Raw genomic sequence first — 21729 nt, 5'->3', positions numbered from 1 at the left:
CAATGATTTCTAAAGACATAGAGCTGTTATGACAATAATTAATGCTGTGTTTCCTTGTGTGCCATAGTTGTATAAAACCATGAATGAATTTGTTAGCCTCGCTCATGTAATAAGTGTTAATGGGGGTGGATTCTTCATTTGTCTAAACTGCCTGTCTTTTAATTTTTGAAACAAAGAGGACAGTGGATTTTTATGGATTTTCTGTGGATATTGAGCAATGTCCTTGTGAAGTTTTCTTTGCATTTGCTTCAGGTTAAGAGTGAATAACTTGAGCAAATGTCACTGGCAGAATCCAATTTATTATTCAAACATACAATTCAGACAGCTCTTGTGTTTCTTGTGAATCAAGCAAAAATTAATTACAAAGTCTGTTGTCTGAAACTTACCTACAGTTTCTTCTTTTGGTAGCATCCCTATATTTACAAAATCACTTTTGCCACTGCCAATGAATCTTCAGCACTGGTTATTAGGCCATTCAGTGAAAAAGGGACACTAAAGGACCTTATTTATAAGGTAATGTCTTCTCTCCCTCTTCCCGCAATTCGAATAGTAGAATATTTGTTGGAATGACCATAGTATGTCTTTTCTAAAACTGTTTACAATGTATTGCTAAACAAACTAAGAGAATTCCTGGCTTTTCTGGGCATGATATTTGATATGTATACTTCTTTTAAAGGCAAAACCAAAAGACCCATTCCTGAAGAAGTATTGCAATCCTAAAAAAATTCAAGGTCTTGAACTTCAGCAAATAAAAACATATGGAAGACAAATATTAGAGGTAATTTTTTTTTTTTGCTTTCTTTACCAGCCTTTATGTGTCGGTGGGTGTATGTGTGATTGTTTTGATGTGTGGTTTTTTGGTTTTTTTTTGAGACCAACTAAGTAGAAAAAATAGACAAACTTTTGTGCATGCAAGCTTTTTTCTTGGCAGCAGAACTTCAAAGCTAAATTTAAATTGAGATTAACTGCTGGTACTTGAATTTAAATATGTATGTGTGAGGCCACTTCTGACAAAAAACAAACAAAAAAAAGAATAATAAAAAGGCAGCTGTTACACGTGGAGCTGAGGTGGGAGAGAGGTGGTAGTGTAGTTTATATACCATGGGGGGAAAAGGGAAAGAAGTAATTCATAGCTTATGGAATATGGACCACAAAATCATTGTCACTGATTTTTTTTTTTTTTTTTTTAACTTTTTTAACTACAATATTTAGTAGAATTGTGACTTTTAGTTTCCACGTCTCTCTGGGAGGTGTCCATAAGCCAGCTTTGGGTATTAGCTTCAAATGTTTGTTTTGTGAGAAATGTTACCAGTGAAATGGGAATGAATAGTCGGCCAAAGGTGATGCAGATAGAAGATCAAGTTGAGCAGGCGTTCCAAATTAGAGGCCTTGTTTATTATGTGTCTGCTTTAGTATCAGAGCATTTGAGATCTTGAGATCATCAGAGTGTCTTGTGATAGTGCTTCTGTCTTGGATTTTTTTTTCAGGTATTAAAATTCTTACATGAGAAAGGATTTCCTTATGGCCATCTTCACTCTGCCAATGTAATGTTGGATGGGGACACGTGCAAGTTACTGGATCTAGAAAATTCCTTGTTGGGACTTCCATCATTTTATCGATCATACTTTTCACAGTTTCGGAAAATTAATGTAAGTTTCAGAAAATTAATGTATCTGACTCTTACACATCCCTTGATCCTCAACTAGTGTTTGTGGAGAACTGACTTGAATGAAAAATGTCTCCCTCAACCATCCCCTACCACCTTTTTTCCTTTTTTTTTGCTTTCAGTGTGGCTGCACAGAAGTTTTGCTGCAGCACACCATAGATGCTGACTGTAGTGAGCAGAAGGGGAGTGCAAGTTAGTGTTTTCTTGACAGCCGTACTGGCACAAATATAAGTAAACTGCAGCCTTGTTTTTAAGACCACTTTCATAGTAGGCCTGTATTCCATAGGAACATCCGTACTGTCTACAAGTTTTTCCACTTGAATGTCTGTTTAAGGAACACAATTTAACTCCTAACTGGGAGTAATAAGTAGCCTTATCTTTGATGGACACTGTGGAAGTTGATTAGACACTTGTAGACATCAAGCTATTAAAAAAGATATTTTTTAAAATTTATTTGAAGGGTGTCTATTAACTGCAGGTTTATACAGGAAAATACTATCTTCCTACAAAATATTAAACCTAATTTGCCCTGTTGTAGCAATACAGTCTTTTAGCTAGCGCCTTGCCTTGCAATGCTTATTGTAATAAATTACATACAGCATCATGAGACAGCTGCTTGCTGACCTTGCAAAACAAGTTTTACTGTGTTTAGCAAGAGAAATGATCAGAAGTTCATGGTTAGTCCAAATCTTTTAGTTCCATGAAAGCACTAAGCATCCTCCAGTAAGAGAAGCCACTTCTGTATAAACATGATTCAGAAATCTCAGAAATATGCTGTCTGGGAACTTAGCACATATGTACAGCTTGTACAAGCCCAAGGAGGGGTGAAAGAGGCTCTCCTAGCTTTGTTTGGTATGTGTTTCTACAGGGAGGTAGATAAAAAGACAGCAAAGTGGCAGCTGGTCATCTTGTCACAAATCTCATTCTTTGCTGTTTGACGTAGCTAGGAAAATGCGTTCATCTGTGATTTGTATCAACATACGGTTCTCTAATCTGCTGTGTATGAAATGAATTTGCTCCTTACGCATTTTTACGGAACATGACTATAATGTGCTCTGGTTTGCATTCATTTGCTGAAAGAAAGAAGTAACTTCAGTTGCTTGAGATGGTAAGATTTCGTTTGAGGTAAAAGTTGTGCAGGGTTAGGCTGTGGTTAGGACCTTAATGATTCCTCTTTTCATGCAAGGCCACCTTTTTTCTCAAATGTATTACCGAATGTTTTAAAACCAGTTGTGGATAAACCAATTAGTTCTGGCAAGTTATGTTTTTTTCATTTTTATTTTTTATTTTTGTTCCTCTACAGACTTTAGAAAGCATTGATGTACATTGCTTTGGGCACTTACTGTATGAAATGACATATGGAAGACCCCCAGATACGATTCCAGTAGACAGCTTCCCTCCTGCACCATCCGTGTTTGTTGGTTAGTATACATTCACTCAATGTCAGTCTCAGCCTGGCTACCCTTACCTTTTACTGAAGCTGAAATGTTGTGAAATAGGAGACTAGGATTTTGCAGCCTGTAACCGGAAATTATTATTTAGCAATTTTAAAAAATAGCAAATGTGTTCTTCCTCAAATACATAGCATATAAATATGTTTTTTTAACTGAGTGATAAAACAGTGTGCAGTGATTAGATGTCTGGATCCCCTGGCCTCATGTCTAACATTCTTGAAAAGTTTGTACGTGTAACAATAATACTATAATAAAAAACATGTGTCATAAAGCTTCATCACTGCTTAGTTGATGGAATATGTGGGGGAGCATAACACAGAAGTGCCAGGCTTTCACTATAAATTGTTTGCTATTCTGTAGTGCAAAAATGTGTCCATACTTATTTTTTCTTTGGTAGTGTCTGTGTTGGAATCCATTCTGACCTGTGAAGCTATGAAGAATGGCATGCCAACAGTTGCACGGCTCTTACAGATGCCGTAAGTGTTAACGTACTTGTTCTATGCTCATAGTAATATTTTTAATTATATAAGGAGGAAGAATCTTTTTGCTCGTTCCTTATCTGAAAGATTTGTTCCTCATTCTGAGGGCTGTGTAGTGTATCCCAAGTGAAGGTTTAAAATTGATGGAGTTCATAGTCCCATTGCTTGTGAATATGATAGGTGCTCATTTAAAATTTCTGTCTCTTGGGGTGCTGGAGCTGTTACGAATGCATTTTACTTAGCGTGGCGCTATGGTTTCAAATGGTCTAGCTATTAAGCAGTGCGAGCATGATTAAGAACATGTACAGATCATTTAAAGCATTTGGAATAAAGAATGTTTTTGTGGGACCCTTTCAGATGTACTTCAGTAGATTTGGCTATCAGTTTACTTACGACTTAGCAAAATAAATCTCTAGCTCTGCTTGGCGGCAACATTTAGAATGGGTCAAAGCGTTGTGCGGAAGTTCTGGCTGGTGTCTTGCAAGGCTGGTTTAGGGATTCAGTGAAGCATAAACAGAAAATATCTCCTTCCAGGCTGTCCTCCTAGTGATGTAGTGAAGTAGTAAAGGCAGATACGGAGTGAGATTAGGATGGAGCAAGGGAGCAGTGTCAGTGCATGACTGAGCTGGAGATGATACCTGTCTGCAGTGCCACCCTTCCTGCAGCTAGGAGACAGCATTACCAGGGAAGTTGTCTGCAGTCACTGTGCTGCGACGTGTCGTCAGCGTGCTGAGCACAGAATCACAGTTCCTGGTGGGCTTGCTTTTTGTTAGTATGAGGTGCCAGAATCGTGACCTCATAAATGACAGATTGCCCATATCTAAATCTGGGTCTGATCTCACAGCGTACGGATTGCAGGATGTTTAGAGTATGCTCCAAGAGTCATATTTCCTGGGTTGGGACGGGTCCCTGCAGTCGTGTCCCAACCTTCTATTCCTTCTATTCCTCCATTCCTCTGCTCCTGAAGGAAGCAGGAGGTAGAGAGAAGAATGTATGGAGAAATACTGTAAGAAAACTGAATACAGGAATATCCAAGTGTTAGAAGATGTTGAACAAACAATCTATGCCTGGCTCTATCTGCTATGTAGGATATGTACTACATTCCCTTCATACCCATACTCTTTACAAAAGTGTTTTTCATAATGTGTGATGTGATGAATATAACTTAAATATTTGTTAAGCTATTCCAAATAAACTATGAGTTTACTGAATTTTGCAAGGATATGTAATCAGAAAGGGGCAGAAAATTTATCTGTAAACAAGTGTGAGCTTTTTTTTTCTTTAGCCTTTGTTTTAATTTATTTCTGATTTTTTTTTCATGGACTACTGATCTTACAATCTCGATTCTATATTTAATTTTGTTTTCTCTAGTATAGAACTGTGATAACTTTCCGTAGTGAACATCAACAGAAATCTCTGAAATGCTTATTTGTGAGCCAGACTTGGTGATCTCTTTCTGGGATAGTTTTCTAGTATGTTCTCCAGAACAAAGTACCTTGAAATGGACTAACTAGTTGATTTTCAGACTAACATTGCCCTCTAGTGTCTTTGTTTTGGATGGAAAAGTATTAATCATTTGTGCTCATGCTGATGGAGGCGAGAGTGAAACTGTTAGAATAGTCGCTTTAATTACCTTTGCCAGAGTATGGACAAGAACGCAGATATTTTGAAATGTTAAGTTTGCTCATTGATCTTTTACGTGGTTCTTGTTAATGCTAAAATAACAGTTGTGCTAAGAGTTCACCTGAAAAGATCAATGATTTGTTAGGTGAAATGTAAGTAAGGTCCCTGGCAATCTTCTGTTTTTAAGGAATCAATGTACTTACAAGGAAAAAGCATTTGTTTTGGGATGCTCTTGTCTGCCTTTGATAATTACAGCCATTCTTTCAGCTTACAAAATACTTCCTAGAGTCTTGCTAATTTCTGCTGTCAGTAGTGGCTCTGTTCTGAGGGCTAGATGCTGCTAATTTTAAAGCAAGGCTTGGAAAATAAAAAGCGGTACATAGCCTGTGTGTTGGGGGGGGGGGGGAACAAAACAGTGAGGTAGGGATGAGAACAGAGAAGGAAAAGAGAAGAGAGGGAGTTAGGTGAACAGTACCAGTAGCATTCCCTCTGTTTCTGCCTATCTCTTGGAAATAATGTTCCTTTTTTTTTCCTTTTTTTTTCACCCACTCACAGATTATTCAGTGATGTCCTGCTAACAAACTCTGAGAAACCACAGTTTAAGGTAAAGTTGAATGTTGATTTGCTGATGTTCGTGGAAGCACCAAGTTGTGGGTAGCTATGCATCAATTAACAAACAGGGTAGAGGACAGCTGGCTTTACTTGGCTTTATGGTGATTCCCGTTGGTATTTGGATTCCTTTGCTGAATCATACCCAAGAAAATTATATCAACCCTTAGAAGAGGGCACAGTGTGACCCATGAGTGATTCAAGTGTAGCTCTTGTATTGGAGCTAATTTACATGATTAATCATGGTGTCCTACTTAGCAGCCTTGTTTTGCTCAAATTGCTAAGGGCTGTGGAATCTGATTTTGCTAGGTTAGACCACTGGCACGTTGTAGCCAGCTGCAGTGCTGGGACTTTCAGGGAGCTGCTTCTTGCCCCCATTGGGGAACTGCCCCAGAGCAGGCATGTGCTGCGTGTCTTGTGGTGGTCGGCCTTATGGCATTTTGGGGATGTGACCAGAGTACCAAAACAATTAGCTGTCCCTGGCTTTAGACGGGCAACATGGTCAGATACATGTTGAGTTTTGAGCAGTGAAGTTGTATTTTCGTTTATCATATTTTGTGCTATGATTTCTTTCCCCATTCTGTATTAGGTTCCTACTAAGCTAAAAGAGGCATTGAAAACTTCCAAAGAATGCATAGAAAAAAGATTAACAGAAGAACAGAAATTGGTAACTACTGTATTTCTTTACTGTATTCCCTACAGACATTGTTTCCTCTTATCACATTTAAATGGTGAAAGTGAGCTCTGTGATTTTGAGCAATAAAGGTTTTCATCAACAGATTTGCTTTCCCAAAAATACAGCGTTGAGGAGCTGTAGAACAGCTGATGAATGTATGGCATTATACTGTTTTAAGTGGTACAGCTTCACAGTGACTCCTAAGTTAAAGGATCATTTTAACTTCAGTGTGAGGCTCCATACTCTACCAGCAACAGTAAAGATTAGAGTTAAACATGAAAAAAGAAAACTAAATGTGCAAAGTGACTACAGTGTTTTTTCTTGCATGCCAAGCATGTGCCTTGTCTGAGAATATTTGAGATCTTAACATTGTCTTTTTTTGTTTTCCCTTAATTCTGAAGATTCACCAGCACAGAAGACTGACAAGAGCTCAGTCTCATCATGGTTCTGAAGAAGAAAAAAAGAAAAGGAAGATCTTAGCAAGAAAGGTAATCAGCCTTTAAATAGGTTTCTCACACAGAAAGTTATTGAATGTGTAGCATGAACAACCACAGGTGTGCTGCTGTGTTCTGTTCTGTGCTTTTCTGTACTACTTCCATATTTGAAGTGATAACTCTTCCTAAATGGTAGCTGACTTGTATATTAGTTTAACCCGTTGGAGGTTATTTAATGAAAACAGGCTTAGTTAATACCTAATACACAGATAACAGCCTGTGCTGCTGCTGCTTGCTGCCCAGTGAAGGTCTTGGAGCCTTTTTTGTGCTTCTATAGCACGCTGTGTTTCTGATCCTTTTTAGTGGGTCAGTTTTCTGCATTTCCCTTGCTGTCAGAGGGTACTGAAGTTGTCCTTTTTGCTTGCCTGGAGGTATTTGAGCACATTACTGCCACATGTTGGATGCAGGGAGAGCACTGTTGAGCATTGATAAACCTTGTGTGATACAGCAGATGGCTGTTACAAATCTGTGTGTCAGCTCAGTCCTCATCAAGGAAAGAGGTTATTCATTTGCACCTTCTGTTTCTTTTGCTTTGTTTAAAGAAGTCAAAACGCTCCGCCTATGAAAGTGGGGAAGAACACTCAGCAAAATACAGCAACTCAAATAACTCAGGTAACTACAGACAGAAGAGTTTGCTTCTACACAGCTATGACAGTTTATTTGTTGTTCCTATAATATTTTGGCTTAAAAGATCCAGGGTCACCATCAGTTTACATGGTAATATTGGACTACCAAAGCCTGATAGCACTGTTCTGGGTATTTAATAATAGATAAATTGAGGGCTTAAAAATGCCATCAGTTTTAGTTTTTCAGCTACCTAATATAAAACAGTGTGTCCTCTCTTCTGTGCTCCATTCCTCAAAAAAAAAATAATAAAAAAAAAATCAGTCTCTTCAATCTGTTTGACATTTGAGTGGCATAATAATACCATTGATTATTTGGGCCATTCAATGATGCAGCCTTCAGAGAGGAGCTCTAGGGTGATCTGTATCCTGTAGTAAGGTAATAAGATGAATGAAAAACATATCTTTTCAATTGCTGCTTCAGTGTCAATTTCTAAAACAACAAAGCATTTGACAGGTCCTGTAGTTAAAAGGAATGGTCTGTACTAATGAAAAGTTTGACAGAGTTATCTTGCATGGTTAAAATGTGTCTGAAAGCAGCCTATTGTCATGAATTGTCAGATATCAGAATAACTTGTGGAGTACAGCCAACTGACTAAAAATCATCTCTTAGAAGGAGAAATGGGGTGCCATCCATGCAGTGGCACAACTCTTAAGGAAAACAGAATTTGGACGCTGAAATCCAACAGCCTAAGCAACAGAAAAGAAGGGTTTCCCATTGAGGAGTACTGTTGAGTGTGCTTCTAATGTGTTTGGACCTTCTCTGTGATACTATGTGCCATAAAGCCTCTCTGTTCAGACTGGGTCGGAATGACAATATCCGTATGAATGGGAATTTTTCCCAAGTTTTCAGTGGAAGCAGGATTGAACCATCAGTCAATAAAGTTGGCCTGTTTTCAACAATCTGTCTTGTCTGACTGTGTTGAATTTTATATCACAGCTTTAGTTACTAGACTGTTGTTTTATTTAGCAGGCTCTGGGGCGAGTTCCCCATTAACATCTCCATCATCCCCCACTCCGCCCTCTACAGCAGGTAAGCTCAAGAGTCATTACAGTGTCTTTTTCTTTGTTTTTTTTTTTTTTTTTTAAACCTCCCTAACTGTATTATTTCCAAAGATGATTATGGGATGATGGTCTACAAGGATGGAACACAGGAGATGGCATTTATCTTGTATCAGCCTGAGTGTGGGCATTTGCTCTCTTTTGAGTGCCATAGAGAACTTCTTAATGCAGTTTCTTTTTGTTTAATAACCTTTTCTTGTGGTATACCTGTGTGATTTACCCATAGAGTATAAGTGTTTGTTTCAAAATCTCTGTTAGTCTAGTCCTACCAGTATTGCTACCTTCCAGACATTTTCTGGCTTTCATGTTGCAATATACATTTGTTCTGATGTTAATGGCCAGGGGACTCTGAAATATTGTTTGTTGATCCCTTGTTTTTGTGTATTGTCTGTTTACACCTGTACTGCTGTGTTGTAATTTCAGAGGTTTTGTGTCCGACAAATTGAGTGGCTTAGGCTGCATAAACCTCGTCTGCGCTAGCCCACTGGTAACACCAGTAGAGCTGCTTATGCAGAGAAACAAATCAGAAACTGATTTGGGTCAAAAATAAGCACTTTATTTTTGGCCAGTTCCCTCTTCCAATTTGCTAGGTAGCTGTGCAGACAGTTTTGCTAATGTTTAGGACAGGTGGTGGGATGTGGTGCGGAATCTGCTTGAGTGGGCATTGCCAGAAATAGAAATACTTGTGAAAGTTTGATTGCAAATCTGAATATTGAGCTACAGTTGATGGGTTTCAGTCAGAAAGGCTAGAAAAGTAGCGCTGGCAAACATTAACAGCAAAAGATGTTAATGGAATATATATCTGGAAGGGAAGCTGTCTGTAACGTTGTCTGTTATGACAACTCGTGCTATAGAATTCCTACTCACAGGAGCTTTCTGTAGAGTACAACTTGTTAACCAAAGTGAGGAAATCAAATTTGTTTGCTGTGGGTGGCCTTTCAAAGGATGCTACAGCTTGTGAGTTTGAGTTTCAAATCATTTGTGCCGAAATTCAAATTAGTCACTTCTCCTTCAAGTTAAGAGCACGTTGAAGTGTATGTTTTCTGAACTAACTTCTTCCAGTTACTCTAAACAAGTTAATTGCAGTTATTGTGTTGCACAATAACAGCTCTGTTCTCTGGATGCATTGACTGCTAGCTGGAGGGTTTATTTCAAGGTCTGTACGCTTTAAAAAAGGAAGTAGCTGAAAACGCAAAAGACAATCTCATGCCTTCAAAAGGGGATTTAGAAAACATTTTTCTTTCTGAAATAAAAGTACCTTTTACTTGCATTTTGGCTTTCAAGTGTGTTGGAACTTGACTGCAAGCTCTTTCAAGTTTTGAGCATGTGGTGCAGGTTTGTGTGTAGACATGGCTCAAATGGCTAAAAACGGCTCGTGTTTTGGCCCAAAAACTTGGCTCTGATGTTCCCACCCTTTCACAGTGTTGGTGGTTGTCCTGCTGGCAGTGTGCACTTGGAGACTTTTAGTGATCTGCCCTGTGCCTGACACGGTGCACAGTGCCTGACCTGCATTCAAATCAGGGAGTGCTTTAGTGGGCTGATGGTATCGATGCATTTGATTTGGCGTAAAGACAAGTGTCACCATTTCAGGAATGCTTTCGTTAGTAGAATTTATAGAAGAAACTTCAGATACTAGCTCCAAGAGAAAGGTAGTATGTTTGATTTTTCACCAGCAGCATTGTCCTTGTAGCTTTTCTGTGCAACTGTGCTGTTCATGACCTGTTGCAAGACTCACTGGCCCCATGGTAGGACTTTTTTTTGTGACAGTTCATGCATCTGTAGCTTCTCTCTCTTTTTTTTCCTGTTTCTTTTGGTTTGCTAAGGATATTTACCTCTAAACCAAAATTGCTTGTGGATACCAGTGTGGTGAGATGACCCTCAAAAGGGGAATGAGGCTTTTAGTCTGTCTTCCTGGTTTGGTTGTGGTGTGTTAGTATCATGGCATGTTAAAGCATCTTGCTGATATAGTGCCAAACCAAAAAGAAGGCTGATAGGGAAAAGTGTATCCAACAGAAGCTTCTGCCCTTGTGGCCTGTAACCACCCCCTTCAATGTAGTTTGTGGGTATGTACAGAGCCAGAAACACTGACCAAAGGTAAATGGGCTCCAGGCTGCCATGGCCTGGGGAAGGAGCCTCTTTCAGGGGGTTTCTTGCACTTTGAGATGTGCTTCTTCTCTGAACAAAGTGTGAGACTTCGCTTGCAGTGGTGGAGTGCTTGGTATAGTCAATGCAAAACGTACTAGGAATGAAAATGATCGCAGCTAGTCAATGCAGATCATACTATGAATGAAAATGAGTGCAGCTACGATGACTGCAGCTGTAGGATTGAGTATGTTACCTGCTTTGAGGGGAGAGGTGTCTAGTAGAGACCTGCATTCTCATGGGAGTTCCTCGCTAACTAGAATGGTTGTCTTGGGCCAGTTTTGTTACAGATACCTGGATAACTACCATCTTTGAAATGCATTGTTTAGATCAATGAGCCTAACGTAACTTCTGTGTTTCTGACATTCTCTCTTGAAAGTTTGATTTATTTTTTTTTCCCCTCTTTTGTCTACTTTGCTTCCTTGAAAATCTGTTACTTTTCTTTGTGGCTAGGATCAGAAGGGATGTAGAACACTGTGGTATGGGTTATTTAAAACTTCACTACGTTTTCTCTAAATCCAGTAAGCCCATAACATTCCTGCAAGCTCTCTTACAATAGAAGTTTGGAGGGTGCCATTTTGGCCAACCCCTTCTAAGTGATATCAATAAATAGTATTGCTGCCCTGTGCTTCCCTGTGAGAATAAGGTGAGAGAGTTGTACTGTACTTTAGCTTTTTCTGTGCCAGTAGTTCTGAATCCTTCAGTACAACATATGTTTCCCGAAGAGCCATATGGTGCATCTTTTCTGCTCTTCAGCTGTCTATAAGACCATTTTAATGCTTTAGCAAGCGCTGTTCTTGAGTGTTTGATCCATGCAGCATAAGTGTAAATACAGGTGTTAACATGACAGGACGTGTTCCACGAGCTGAATGAATTTCATCTTCTGTGGCTAATATTCCTTCAGATTTCTTGCTAAATATCTCTCAATGCACTTTAATACTGTAAAGCTTGAATTATAGCATGTGCAATTGAAAGTATGTGTGTTGCATTTGTACATCAGGTGTAATAATCCTTTATAGCCTGGAAAATGGTGGTTCGTTGTTCAGAATTCACAGCATTGTATATGTAATATGAAAAAAATCAATCTGCTATCCCCACATATTTTTCAGTGAATGAGAATGTATTGATTTTTGTACTAACTTTTCAGCTAACACTATCTGTTTTTCTTACTTTGACACGAGATCTGGATGATTAACTTGTGTCCTCTCTCTTTCTCTGCTGTCTTCAATAGAGCATGCATCATTTTGAACGTGAATTTTCGGAAAAGTAAGCTCATGCTGATTTATCTCTTTAAAGATGCTCTGTTTCTGTATGGGAAAGTTGAATGCAAATCTTAAACTTGCTTAGTATTGGGAGGGAATAGAAGAAAAAGATCGGAACATTCTTATGGATTATTTTAATGAAATACAGCATCTTTAAAAACTATCACTAAAATGATTTTCTTTGTTTGCATCCCATTCTCAGCAATTTTTTAATGCTATTTGCACAATTACTGTCACTTTAAATTCATAATTAAGTTTTTGTTTCAATTCAGGCATCAAGTTTACAGCATCTGATTTACTTCCTATTCCTTTTAACACACTCTCTTAACAAAAATGTCCCTGTAAAAAAACCCTTGGTAAGTTCTTGTTTGAGTGTTTTATTCTTATAACTGTGTAAATGAGTAAATGTGTGTTTGCAGGCAACTCCTTCCAACATATGTATTGGAAAGGGCTAGTGATAATTGAGCACTTGTCTGAAATATTTTTCCTGGTAAATATGGGAAAATACTTCATTGTTGGGCAGAACAATTTTATCAGTAGATGCAGCTGTGTGCAAGTACACTGGAGTCAACTAAGATTTCCTTTGCACCACTCATGTCCAGAAGGGAAGGACAGTGTGACTAATTGAAATGAATGGATTTGAAGGATTTTCAGAATCACACTCTTCATTAACAGGTTCAATATGTAATAGTCATAGCTAGTCAGATACCATCTTAAAACCTGCGTGTTTTTGAGTTTTAAGGCAGAGATAGGGTGTAAGATCTCATAAGAGTTTCTTTCAACTGTGTGATGTTGTAAATATTTCAAGAATATTTAGTCCTGAGGAACTTAATGCACTTCCAGGAAGAAAGGTGGCCTCTCCCTCTACTTCCCTCTCCTTTATGACACAATTCTAAAATAGCCAGACCAAAATTCGAAGGTAACACATGGAAACTTGGCCTAATAATTCCTATATAGTGGCTTTTTACCTTTGTCAAATGTGTACCACCTTTTGCTGAATATATTAGTATTTGTATTCCACAGAGCCCTTGCCGCTGATCTCATGATCATTCCCTGTTGTGTCTTGTACAACTACTTGCGTAACCTCTTTGATCTCATCTTGCTGTTCCAGCTAAAAATCTTGTCTTTGTTCTCTACAACTCTTGTATCTCTTTCATAGAATCGTTTAGGTTGCAAAAGACCTCTAAGAGCATCTGGTCCAACCTTTAACCAAGGCCATCTCCTTTGTGATGAGCTGTTCTTGGCTCTTTCACAGCTGTTAATCTGATCCCAAGTTTGATGCTAGCGTTGGGACGCCAGTCCTTTCTGTTCAACCTCGAAAGTGATTACTTTAACTGTTCTTGGTCTTGTTCTTCCTGTGGCAAATTGTCAAGTTTTGCTTTGCTGTGCTATGCTGTCAGTCTGTATACAGAGACATGAGAACCAGGACACTAGCCTAGGGGATGATTTTCCAGTGTTTCTAAAAACAAATTGTCTTACATCTTTGGCTACTGTAAAAACACAGGTTTGGATATTTAGATGACCTCGAGGCATCAATATGCAATTTGCTATTTCGGTTCATGCTAACATTGTGCAATGTTCTGATTACTTAAGAGAGTAGTTGATCCACATGCAACGGGCATGTTAAATTGTTCCAGTTGATCTCTGGTATTTCTACTAAGACTTGAATATTACTTCTGAAAGGGAGGAGTGTGAAAACAAGAGCCCGATAGACTTCCCTTTTCTTGTCACAGAGAAGGGTTTTCATGCCAATGAGAATTTCTTCTGTGAGTCTGAAGTGCTGTAATCGTAGCGTGTATTAATGTTCATTGGCAAAATAGAATGCTTTGTGTAAATACTCGTTATTTTGCGCTTGGTACCATATGGTAAAACTCTCTCTTAAAGACTGGTACAAATTGAAAATGAAGGAGCTTTGAGTTATGACTTTCATCTAATACAACTACTTTATTACAGCAGCTTCTTTTTTTTACTATTGCCTGTTAGTCTGAGAGCAAGCATTAGTGAGAAACTGAGAGGGAAGCAGAGCCCAGAGAGCATCTTGACACCTTTTTTTGCTTTCTGCGGCTGAGCTTTATCTTTTTGAGTACTTCTTGAATCCATGTCACACAATTTCCATTAACTTCTTGGTATTTATTTACTTCATAGCAAGCATTCCTACTTCAGAAACCATAATCTCTTCTCTGGCCTCAGGTTGTTTGCTCTTTTGTCCGAAAGTATCATAGTTCTTGCGGCTTACTGGCATATTCCTCTTTGCAGGTTAGTTACCAAAACCAGGTGTTGGCTATAGATGTCATTTGTCTCTCTAGCCATATTTTGGAGTAACTCATGAACTAGACAATGGAGTTAAAGTTCATCATTCAGTAATCCTAAAATCTTAAGCCGTATGCCCCTCCTCATTCCAGAATATAGGAGAAGACAGGCCCATCGTTCCCATACAGCTTGGGATGTGCTGCAAATGCCACCTTCACGTGGTTGTCTTGTGGAACACCACAGGGTCACCTCTGGCCTTTGCTCTTACTCCTGCCGTTTATCTTTGATTACTTGTGTAGAAATTACGGTGTAATGTGCAGCAGCTGAGTTGCACAAGAGCAGGGGGTTCAGGAGAGCAGCTTGGGGCAAGTCAGGCCATCTGCTTGGATCTGAGCTGCCAGGATCCTCACTGATGGGTTAGATGCCTGCATGCAGAGCTCTGGTCTCTGGCTTCCCAGCCCTCTCCCTGCAAGTTGTCAGGCCACGGAGCTTGAAGCACGATGAGACAACACGAGAGGGATGTGACTGGGGTCAAAAGCAAGGGCCAGACTGTAAGGTGGGGGTACAGGCAGAAGGCAAGTGGTGTGAGTGGCAGATTGTTGTGATTCATTTGGCCTCTGAAACAAGCATTTGCTTGTTTCTCCATGGTTGGATGGTCTGACAGTGAAAGTGTAAAACATTTTCATAAAACCTCTATCTGCAGTTAGTCATCTAAAAAATAAATATAACCTGACCAATCGTCACAAATACTACAGCAGTGTGGTCCACGTGTGTAACGTTAGTCATGTAAATATGAAGTTAGTAAGATTTGCTCCCAGTATTTGGTACTGTTTGTGACCCAAAGAGCAAACTGCTTCACTGGGGACACACAATAGAAGCTGAGCCTGGGGAGCCCTGTTAATTATCTCTGTTTCCCTCAGTGCGAGATCACATTTGAGTCATGTTTTGCATCCTTGAGTACTGAGGCACTTCAGGCTTCTTTTCAGAGGTGTCTCAGGTGAGACGACTCACCTGCAGATAGAGGGATTTGATCACTTTGGCATTTTTCACCCGTTCTGTTCTTCACACTGCACTTGCTTTCAAGGGATGATGTGACTAGTGCAGGACTGACCTAGTCTGGCTACACAGCCACAGCACTCTGCGGCAGGACCTCCTTGGCATACTCAAACGACATTTTCTCTCCTCAACTCAACAGGAGCATCGTCGACACCCCCAGCACCGCCACCGCCGCCCCTGCCACCAGCAGCTCCTCCTCCAAGTACAGAGGTGCCAATGCAGCCGAGCCCTCAGCCCGCCGTCAGTGCAAGCCGAGGAGCTTTACTCAGCTCCATTCAAAACTTTCAGAAAGGAACTCTGAAGAAAACACAGACGTGTGACTACAGTGCTCCCAGGATCAGCTGAGGCTACCGGTTACAGCAGGATTGAATTCCCCTTCCCCTTCCTGTGCTGTCTCGGAACAAGGCCCGTCTGCGTGGCGACATTCACCAGCATAGAGCGGCTAACCACACTGTAACTCCGTTTTACCCCTCTTTCAGCTTTCCTTGAGCAGCAGCACTACACTGTGGATTGCGTTGCCATGCTAAGTACTCCCTTCTTTATTTGGTTTTAAGAACTTTTTTCTCTAGCTACACTATCAGGGCTGTATAGCTGAATAAAAATTTGAAAATAGGAACGTCCACGATCCAGGTGAATTAAAGCATTTTTTTTCTAGTTCTGTTTCCCCACTTTTCTTTTCAAATTACAGGAATCTAGTTTTAGTCTGCTGTAAGATTTTTCAGTACTATTCATGTAACTGTAACTCATCTAACTCTTGCTGCATTGAATCAACAGGTTTTGTTTTAGGTAATCCAAAAAAATAAAACGCACCAAACCAACCTTTAAAGTGTACTGCACAGGTGAGGGAACTGGAGAATTAAATCTTATTCCCACCCTATTTGTTGGTGGAGTAAAAAATGCTGTCTCAAATTTGTTTAAATAGACATCCTACCTGCAACTCTAAAGGAAACTTTTTTTAAGTAAGGAAACAGTTGAAATGGGAGTTAATAGGGCACCGGGATATTATTCATGATTTACTTAAATGGGACTTCAAGTTAATTTTACAGCGTAAACTTTATTGAAAGATCCTTTTTGATTTGACTAAAACCTTAAATTGCACTTTAAAGGATTATAGATAATCCATTTTTTAAATTCAGATACATCAGTGTTTGTTACTATGCAGAGAATGTCTGTACAAAGTTTCATGTAACCTGTGATATTCAGTCATTTTTATTAAAATGTTAATGGAATTCCTCCTGCAGTGTGGTGGTGGATGTATTCTGATAGAATTCTGCTTGCAAGCCAGACTTCTAAGAGCCTAATAGCACTTCTGCTACCAGGAAATACCCTGAGAGGTATTCCTGGCTTGTAACTGAAATAGGACCTAAGCTCTTCCGTCTGCTTAAGAGAGGTAAGTATCTCCTCTCCAACAGTTCAGTGGAAAGGCAGCTTTTCCTGACTACAGAGAGCAAGCCATGCTGCAGACTGCTACAGGGAATGCTTACTCTCTTACCAGGACAGTAACAGGAGCTGCTGACCAAAACCTACCTGTCAGGAATAGCCCCTTAGCTAAACCCCGGTATGTGGTTGCAGCTTAAGCAGTTTAAAGCTACCACAACTCTTTCCCAGCTCTTCAGACACAATCTGTGCAACTACTACTTTTGAATAAATAGTTTATTACCCAACTCTGAATAAAATACCTTTTTTTCCCCCATGGAAGAACTATTGTTTGAGCATTCCATTGTTAGTCCCTCTGGCAAGTTTTAAAAAAACTACATAAAAGCAAAAAAATATGAGCAAGTGTTTTATCGCTGTACGTGACAGCTAGTAAAGAATAAATAGATAGTATTTCCCCTTGCATACCGAAGAGGATCAGGATCTTTATTTAAGCTTGTGTGCAGAAGCTTTTCTGTGTGATGAAAGAATACTTTTCGAACTAAGCACATTAGCTATCTCTTAACCCATACCACAGGCCACTTTGTACAGATAGCTGCACTTGCTGAAAGCAAGGCTTTGCTCAACTCCAGTTTGATTCTTCACCATCAATAAGCCTTGCAAATAGCTCCTAGAGAGCCGTGCAGCGTTCCAGGATTAAATTCAGGGGAAATTCTCCTTTTACTACCTTTTTGCACTCATCCACCATCACAGTCAGTTAAACATAGGTAGTCTGATAATTGCAAGCCAAGCAGAAATTCAAGTGTTTTTTTTCTTCCCTATGAATTTTGAATACATGGAGAGATCCTAACCCACCTGTACAGCTGAAGTACACGCTGACTAACAGACAAGCATTACCACATTGTTGCTTATATCAAGTGTGGCTTAGAAGGTAACCCTGTTACACGTAGCCATATAAATATTCTGGGAGATCACTGTACTTTACCGTACAAAAGAATGTAGCTATACAACAAAGTTATGCATACAACTTGCCTTACACCATTAATGCTTTTTAAAGCAGGACTTTAAAACATGTATTTACAACTCAGATATTCAAAGTTTTCTTCACTGCAAATATTATATCCTTCACTTGAGGTATGCAGTTATCTTCTAAAATTTTTGCGTAAGGCATAGGAACGTCTGCACCGGTAACACGCACAGCTGGAGCATCCAAGTAGTTAAAGGCAGATCCTGAAACAGAAGACAGGTGTCAGGTTGCTGCACACTATGGTTTTCTGTTAATTCAGTGTTTAAGTCTTAATATACTTTCAACAGTTTTCTTCCCTTAGTTCCAGAGATAGCTGTTCCTGCTTGTTCATCAGCATGCACTACGGTTTAGACAAAAAGTTACCATCCTGCTTCTCACAGTCAGGCTCCTAGGGTAAGGTTTACACCAGAAAGCCAGCTGAATTGACCATATGAACATCATTAGAGCAAGACAGCAACACTTGAGCTCCGACTAAGTTTCTCTTCATCTGGCTTTATCAAAAAGTCATCAGAATTTAGACAAGGAAATGAGATCAACTTGCGCATTGCAAATCTCAGTACCTTCCATGATCCTGGCACAGATTTCTGCTCCTACTCCAAACTGTGGCCAACCTCCTTCTACAGTTACAAGGTGGTTTGTCTTTATAACGCTGGCTTCCACCGTTTCGATATCCATTGGTCTAATGGTGCGCAGATTTACCACCTGAAAAAGGCACTGAGTGAGTTTTGCTATGATCTAAGCATATCATTTACTACTGTTTGGGTACGCTGTCCTCTAGCACTTTGATCTATTCTGACTTTGAGGATAAGACCTAAAGTTAGTAATTTCATTAACTTTATCCTAACAGACTCTGCAGAACAGTTTTGGTGGCGCCTGGAAAGTGTCAGGCAGATGAGTCTTGCTATAAATAGATACAACCACGCTGATAGGGAACATCATTGTTCTGCTTATATAGAGAGGCCAATCTGAACATCTTTAGTAGTTCTGCCTTAATTTTGTGCTGAAAACATCAAATGCAGAAACATGTAACACGCATGCTTGGCTTATTGACTGCTAAGGCACTTAAAATATAAGAAGCGTGTAGTTTATAAACTGACATTTTGCAGAGCCTGAACAAGGACACTGCTTGCCTTTTTGTCATAGTCCAGGGAAAGGGAGAAACAACAGAAACCCCACGCACCTCACATTCTACACCTTCTTTGGCCAGTACAGCAGCTGCTTCCAAACAGTGTCCAACAGGTCTTGAGTGTGACACTAATGTAACATGAGTTCCTAGAAAAGGGTGTTAAAAAAGCAAATAAAGACTTAAAGCTTTTCTCTAAGCCCTAGATTCTTTTCAAGGTAGCGTTAGTATTCTATTGTAAATTTAAGTCCCTTTCATTTAGTTAAAATGTTAAGTGTTCCACACCCGTGCTTAGCATGGAGAGTGGTAGTAGGACTATGTGAAGACACGACCTTTATCTTTTAATTCAGAGATATTTAATAGCTTTTATATATTCCCTTTTGAGCATTTGTATCATTCAGTGGTAAATTATGAACAAAGAGGCTGAAATGCTACAGCGATCTTATTCATTTTTGAAAAAAAACAAAACTAAAGGTGAAGAAAAAAAGTTTCCGTGCCCATCACCTACACTATCCCTGTAGTAAAGAACAAATCTTTTAGAAAGGTGCTGCTTGAAATGAGATACAGGGAATCAGGTAATTTTTCTTTATACAGGGAACAGCACAATTAAGTATACTATGGTACAAAGAGCATTGATATTTGAAACACTTTCCTGCGTCCCATGACAGGAGTCTTTCTCAATAGCTGAATTTTAAAAACAAACAAACAACAGTCCCCAGGCAGTTCACTTAGTAAAGATACATAGACCATGTTCTTGGCTTACCTTCCCTTTCTATTTTGGCTTTTCCAATTGGAACAACAAAATCCTTTGACTGTGCCTGTTCAGACATTTCAAAGGGAACACCATACAGCAATTCGTTTTCCAGCATCACAACTAGAACAAAACATAATTGGATTAACTCGTACTTCTACAAGAAGAGGACTGTGCTTATGAGGAACTATTGCAGCAGACTGGCTCAAGATACTAACTCTGTCCAGGCAACAAAGACTTCAGTACATTTGCAGAAACAATAATAATAATAACATCATCATCAACAGTTTACTCATTGCTACTGAATCATTTTTAAAATTGTCTAAAGTTTATCTTAAACATGATAAGGTATCTAGCTTTTGGTACATGACAGTGATAGGTCTTTACACAAGATTTAAAGAGCTTCGTATGTTTCTTCCTTAAAAAACACAACAAAAACTGACAAAATATGTGCTGGGAAGCATATGCTGATAAAGGTAACTGACTTACAAAGCCTTTGTTTTTAAAAAGGTAGACTGTAAAATTTGAGCCTGTACACTCAGCTCCACAAACTAGATCAAAGAAAATGGGAAAGGTCATGACGAAGAACTATTTCCGTAGAATTTCTAGTTTCAGAAATGTTTTAAATTTTGCACATGTACTTGTGAGAAATAAGAACAAAAGTTACCCAACTTTTGGTTAATGAGATTCTGAATTTATCGTCTGAAAAGTGTATATAATCAGACACTATATGTAGGAACGCCTCCTGACTCATCTCTCACATTTTTAACTCCTTTACGATAGGTCCATAAAGGCATCTTCTAAGCTTTCAGATTGGTACCAAACTACCATTAAAGACAGAACTGGCAACAGCACAAAATCAGAGGCTACTGCTAGCAAGCCAAATGACCACTAGTATCAGCATCAATAGACCTGAGGCGTTTTTAAGTTGAAAAAGATATATATACATATTTTTTTTTTCAAAATGAGGCAGAATGACTGCTAGATACCACCGTGATCTGCGTTCACCTGGATTATCGTCCCGAATTGCCGCTTTCAGCAAGCCTTTGGCATCTTCTGAGCTCCAAGGACTAACAACTTTGAGTCCTGGGCAGTGCCCGTACCACGCCGCGAAGCACTGCGAGTGCTGGGCAGCCACGCCAGCGGACGCCCCGTTGGGGCCCCGGAAGACGATGGGCACGGGGATGGACCCCGCGGACATGTAGCACGTCTTGGCAGCCGAGTTGATGACCTGATCGATTGCTTGCATGGAGAAGTTGAACGTCATGAACTCGCACACCGGTCTCAACCCTGCCTATTGAAGTCAGATGAGAGGTTGGTAAGTTAACAAAAAGCGGTTTATTTTACGGAGTAATTAAGAAGGAATGTGAGTTTACAGACCATGGCGGCGCCGACGGCGATTCCCGTGAAGCCCATCTGCAAAGAAACAAACGGCGGGTAAGCACGGGGGGCACTGAGCCGACCTCCTAGGCGTGAAACGGGCGAAGCCGTACCTCGGATATGGGGGTGTCGATGATCCTCTTGTCCCCGTACTTCTTCCACAGCCCCCTGGAGATCTGCGGGGCAGCAAAGCGCCGTCAGCCCCCGCGGCTGGGCCCCCACCCCCGGCCCCGGCCCGGTAACGGCGGCCGCTCACCTTGTAGGCACCGTCGTACTGGGCCACCTCCTCCCCGAGCAGGAAAACGCGCTCGTCCCGCTCCAGCTCCTCGTCCAGCGCCTGGTTCAGCGCGTCCCTCACCGTCACCTGCGGGGCGGCACCGACCGGGGGGGCGCCGCGCTCGTACCGCTCCCGGAGCACCGGGACAACCCCCCCCCACCCCCCTCCCAGCCCTTCCCCGGGGCTCCCCCTCGGGGGGACGCCGCCCCCTTACCTGTATGGCGGCGGCGGCGGAGAGGCGGAGGCCGCGGCGGGGCTGCTGCAGCAGCAGGCGCCGTGCGGCGGGGCCGTGCTGCGGGAGGCGGCAGCCGAGGGGCGCCAGGAGCCGCAGCGCCCGGCCCGCCGCCATCTTGGCCGTGTCCTCTGCGGGGCGGCGGGAGCAGCGCGGCCCCGCGCCCAGC

General features: G+C 40.6%; 2 protein-coding genes across 11 annotated transcripts in view; one reads left to right on the top strand and one right to left on the bottom strand.

Moving 5' to 3' along the window:
* The window catches only part of PXK (PX domain containing serine/threonine kinase like), a 35900-nt gene extending 19275 nt beyond the window's left edge, over window positions 1-16625 (top strand). The window contains exons 8-19 of one of the 9 annotated variants that reach the window (XM_048072265.2): window positions 409-513; window positions 677-778; window positions 1488-1649; window positions 2970-3087; window positions 3518-3596; window positions 5778-5826; window positions 6421-6498; window positions 6909-6995; window positions 7544-7613; window positions 8598-8657; window positions 12363-12446; window positions 15536-15674. In XM_048072265.2, the coding sequence (XP_047928222.2) occupies window positions 409-513; window positions 677-778; window positions 1488-1649; window positions 2970-3087; window positions 3518-3596; window positions 5778-5826; window positions 6421-6498; window positions 6909-6995; window positions 7544-7613; window positions 8598-8657; window positions 12363-12418 (966 nt within the window). In that variant the 3' untranslated portion in view covers window positions 12419-12446; window positions 15536-15674. Of the gene's footprint in view, window positions 1-408; window positions 514-676; window positions 779-1487; window positions 1650-2969; window positions 3088-3517; window positions 3597-5777; window positions 5827-6420; window positions 6499-6908; window positions 6996-7543; window positions 7614-8237; window positions 8535-8594; window positions 8658-12059; window positions 12095-12362; window positions 12448-15535 lie in introns of those variants that run through there. The other 8 variants (XM_048072262.2, XM_048072290.2, XM_048072280.2 and 5 more) reach the window with 8 other exon arrangements.
* PDHB (pyruvate dehydrogenase E1 subunit beta) lies at window positions 16431-21729 on the bottom strand. 2 transcript variants are annotated; one of them, XM_067003230.1, is made up of 10 exons: window positions 21625-21705; window positions 21543-21588; window positions 21308-21415; window positions 21165-21227; window positions 21052-21087; window positions 20680-20965; window positions 19684-19794; window positions 18978-19069; window positions 18358-18499; window positions 16431-18000 (listed from the first exon to the last, which is right to left on the bottom strand). In XM_067003230.1, exons 1-10 carry the CDS (start codon window positions 21675-21677, stop codon window positions 17855-17857), a joined length of 1083 nt encoding a protein of 360 aa, XP_066859331.1. In that variant the 5' UTR covers window positions 21678-21705; the 3' UTR covers window positions 16431-17854. The 2 variants fall into 2 exon arrangements, with proteins under 2 accessions (XP_066859331.1, XP_047928266.1); XM_048072309.2 differs by having other exon boundaries at window positions 21543-21729.

Source organism: Anser cygnoides, chromosome 10, assembly GCF_040182565.1.
Source record: "Anser cygnoides isolate HZ-2024a breed goose chromosome 10, Taihu_goose_T2T_genome, whole genome shotgun sequence".
Lineage (NCBI taxonomy): Eukaryota > Metazoa > Chordata > Aves > Anseriformes > Anatidae > Anser > Anser cygnoides.
Note: the sequence above shows the minus strand (reverse complement) of the source record. Positions and strands in the feature narration are given on the sequence as shown.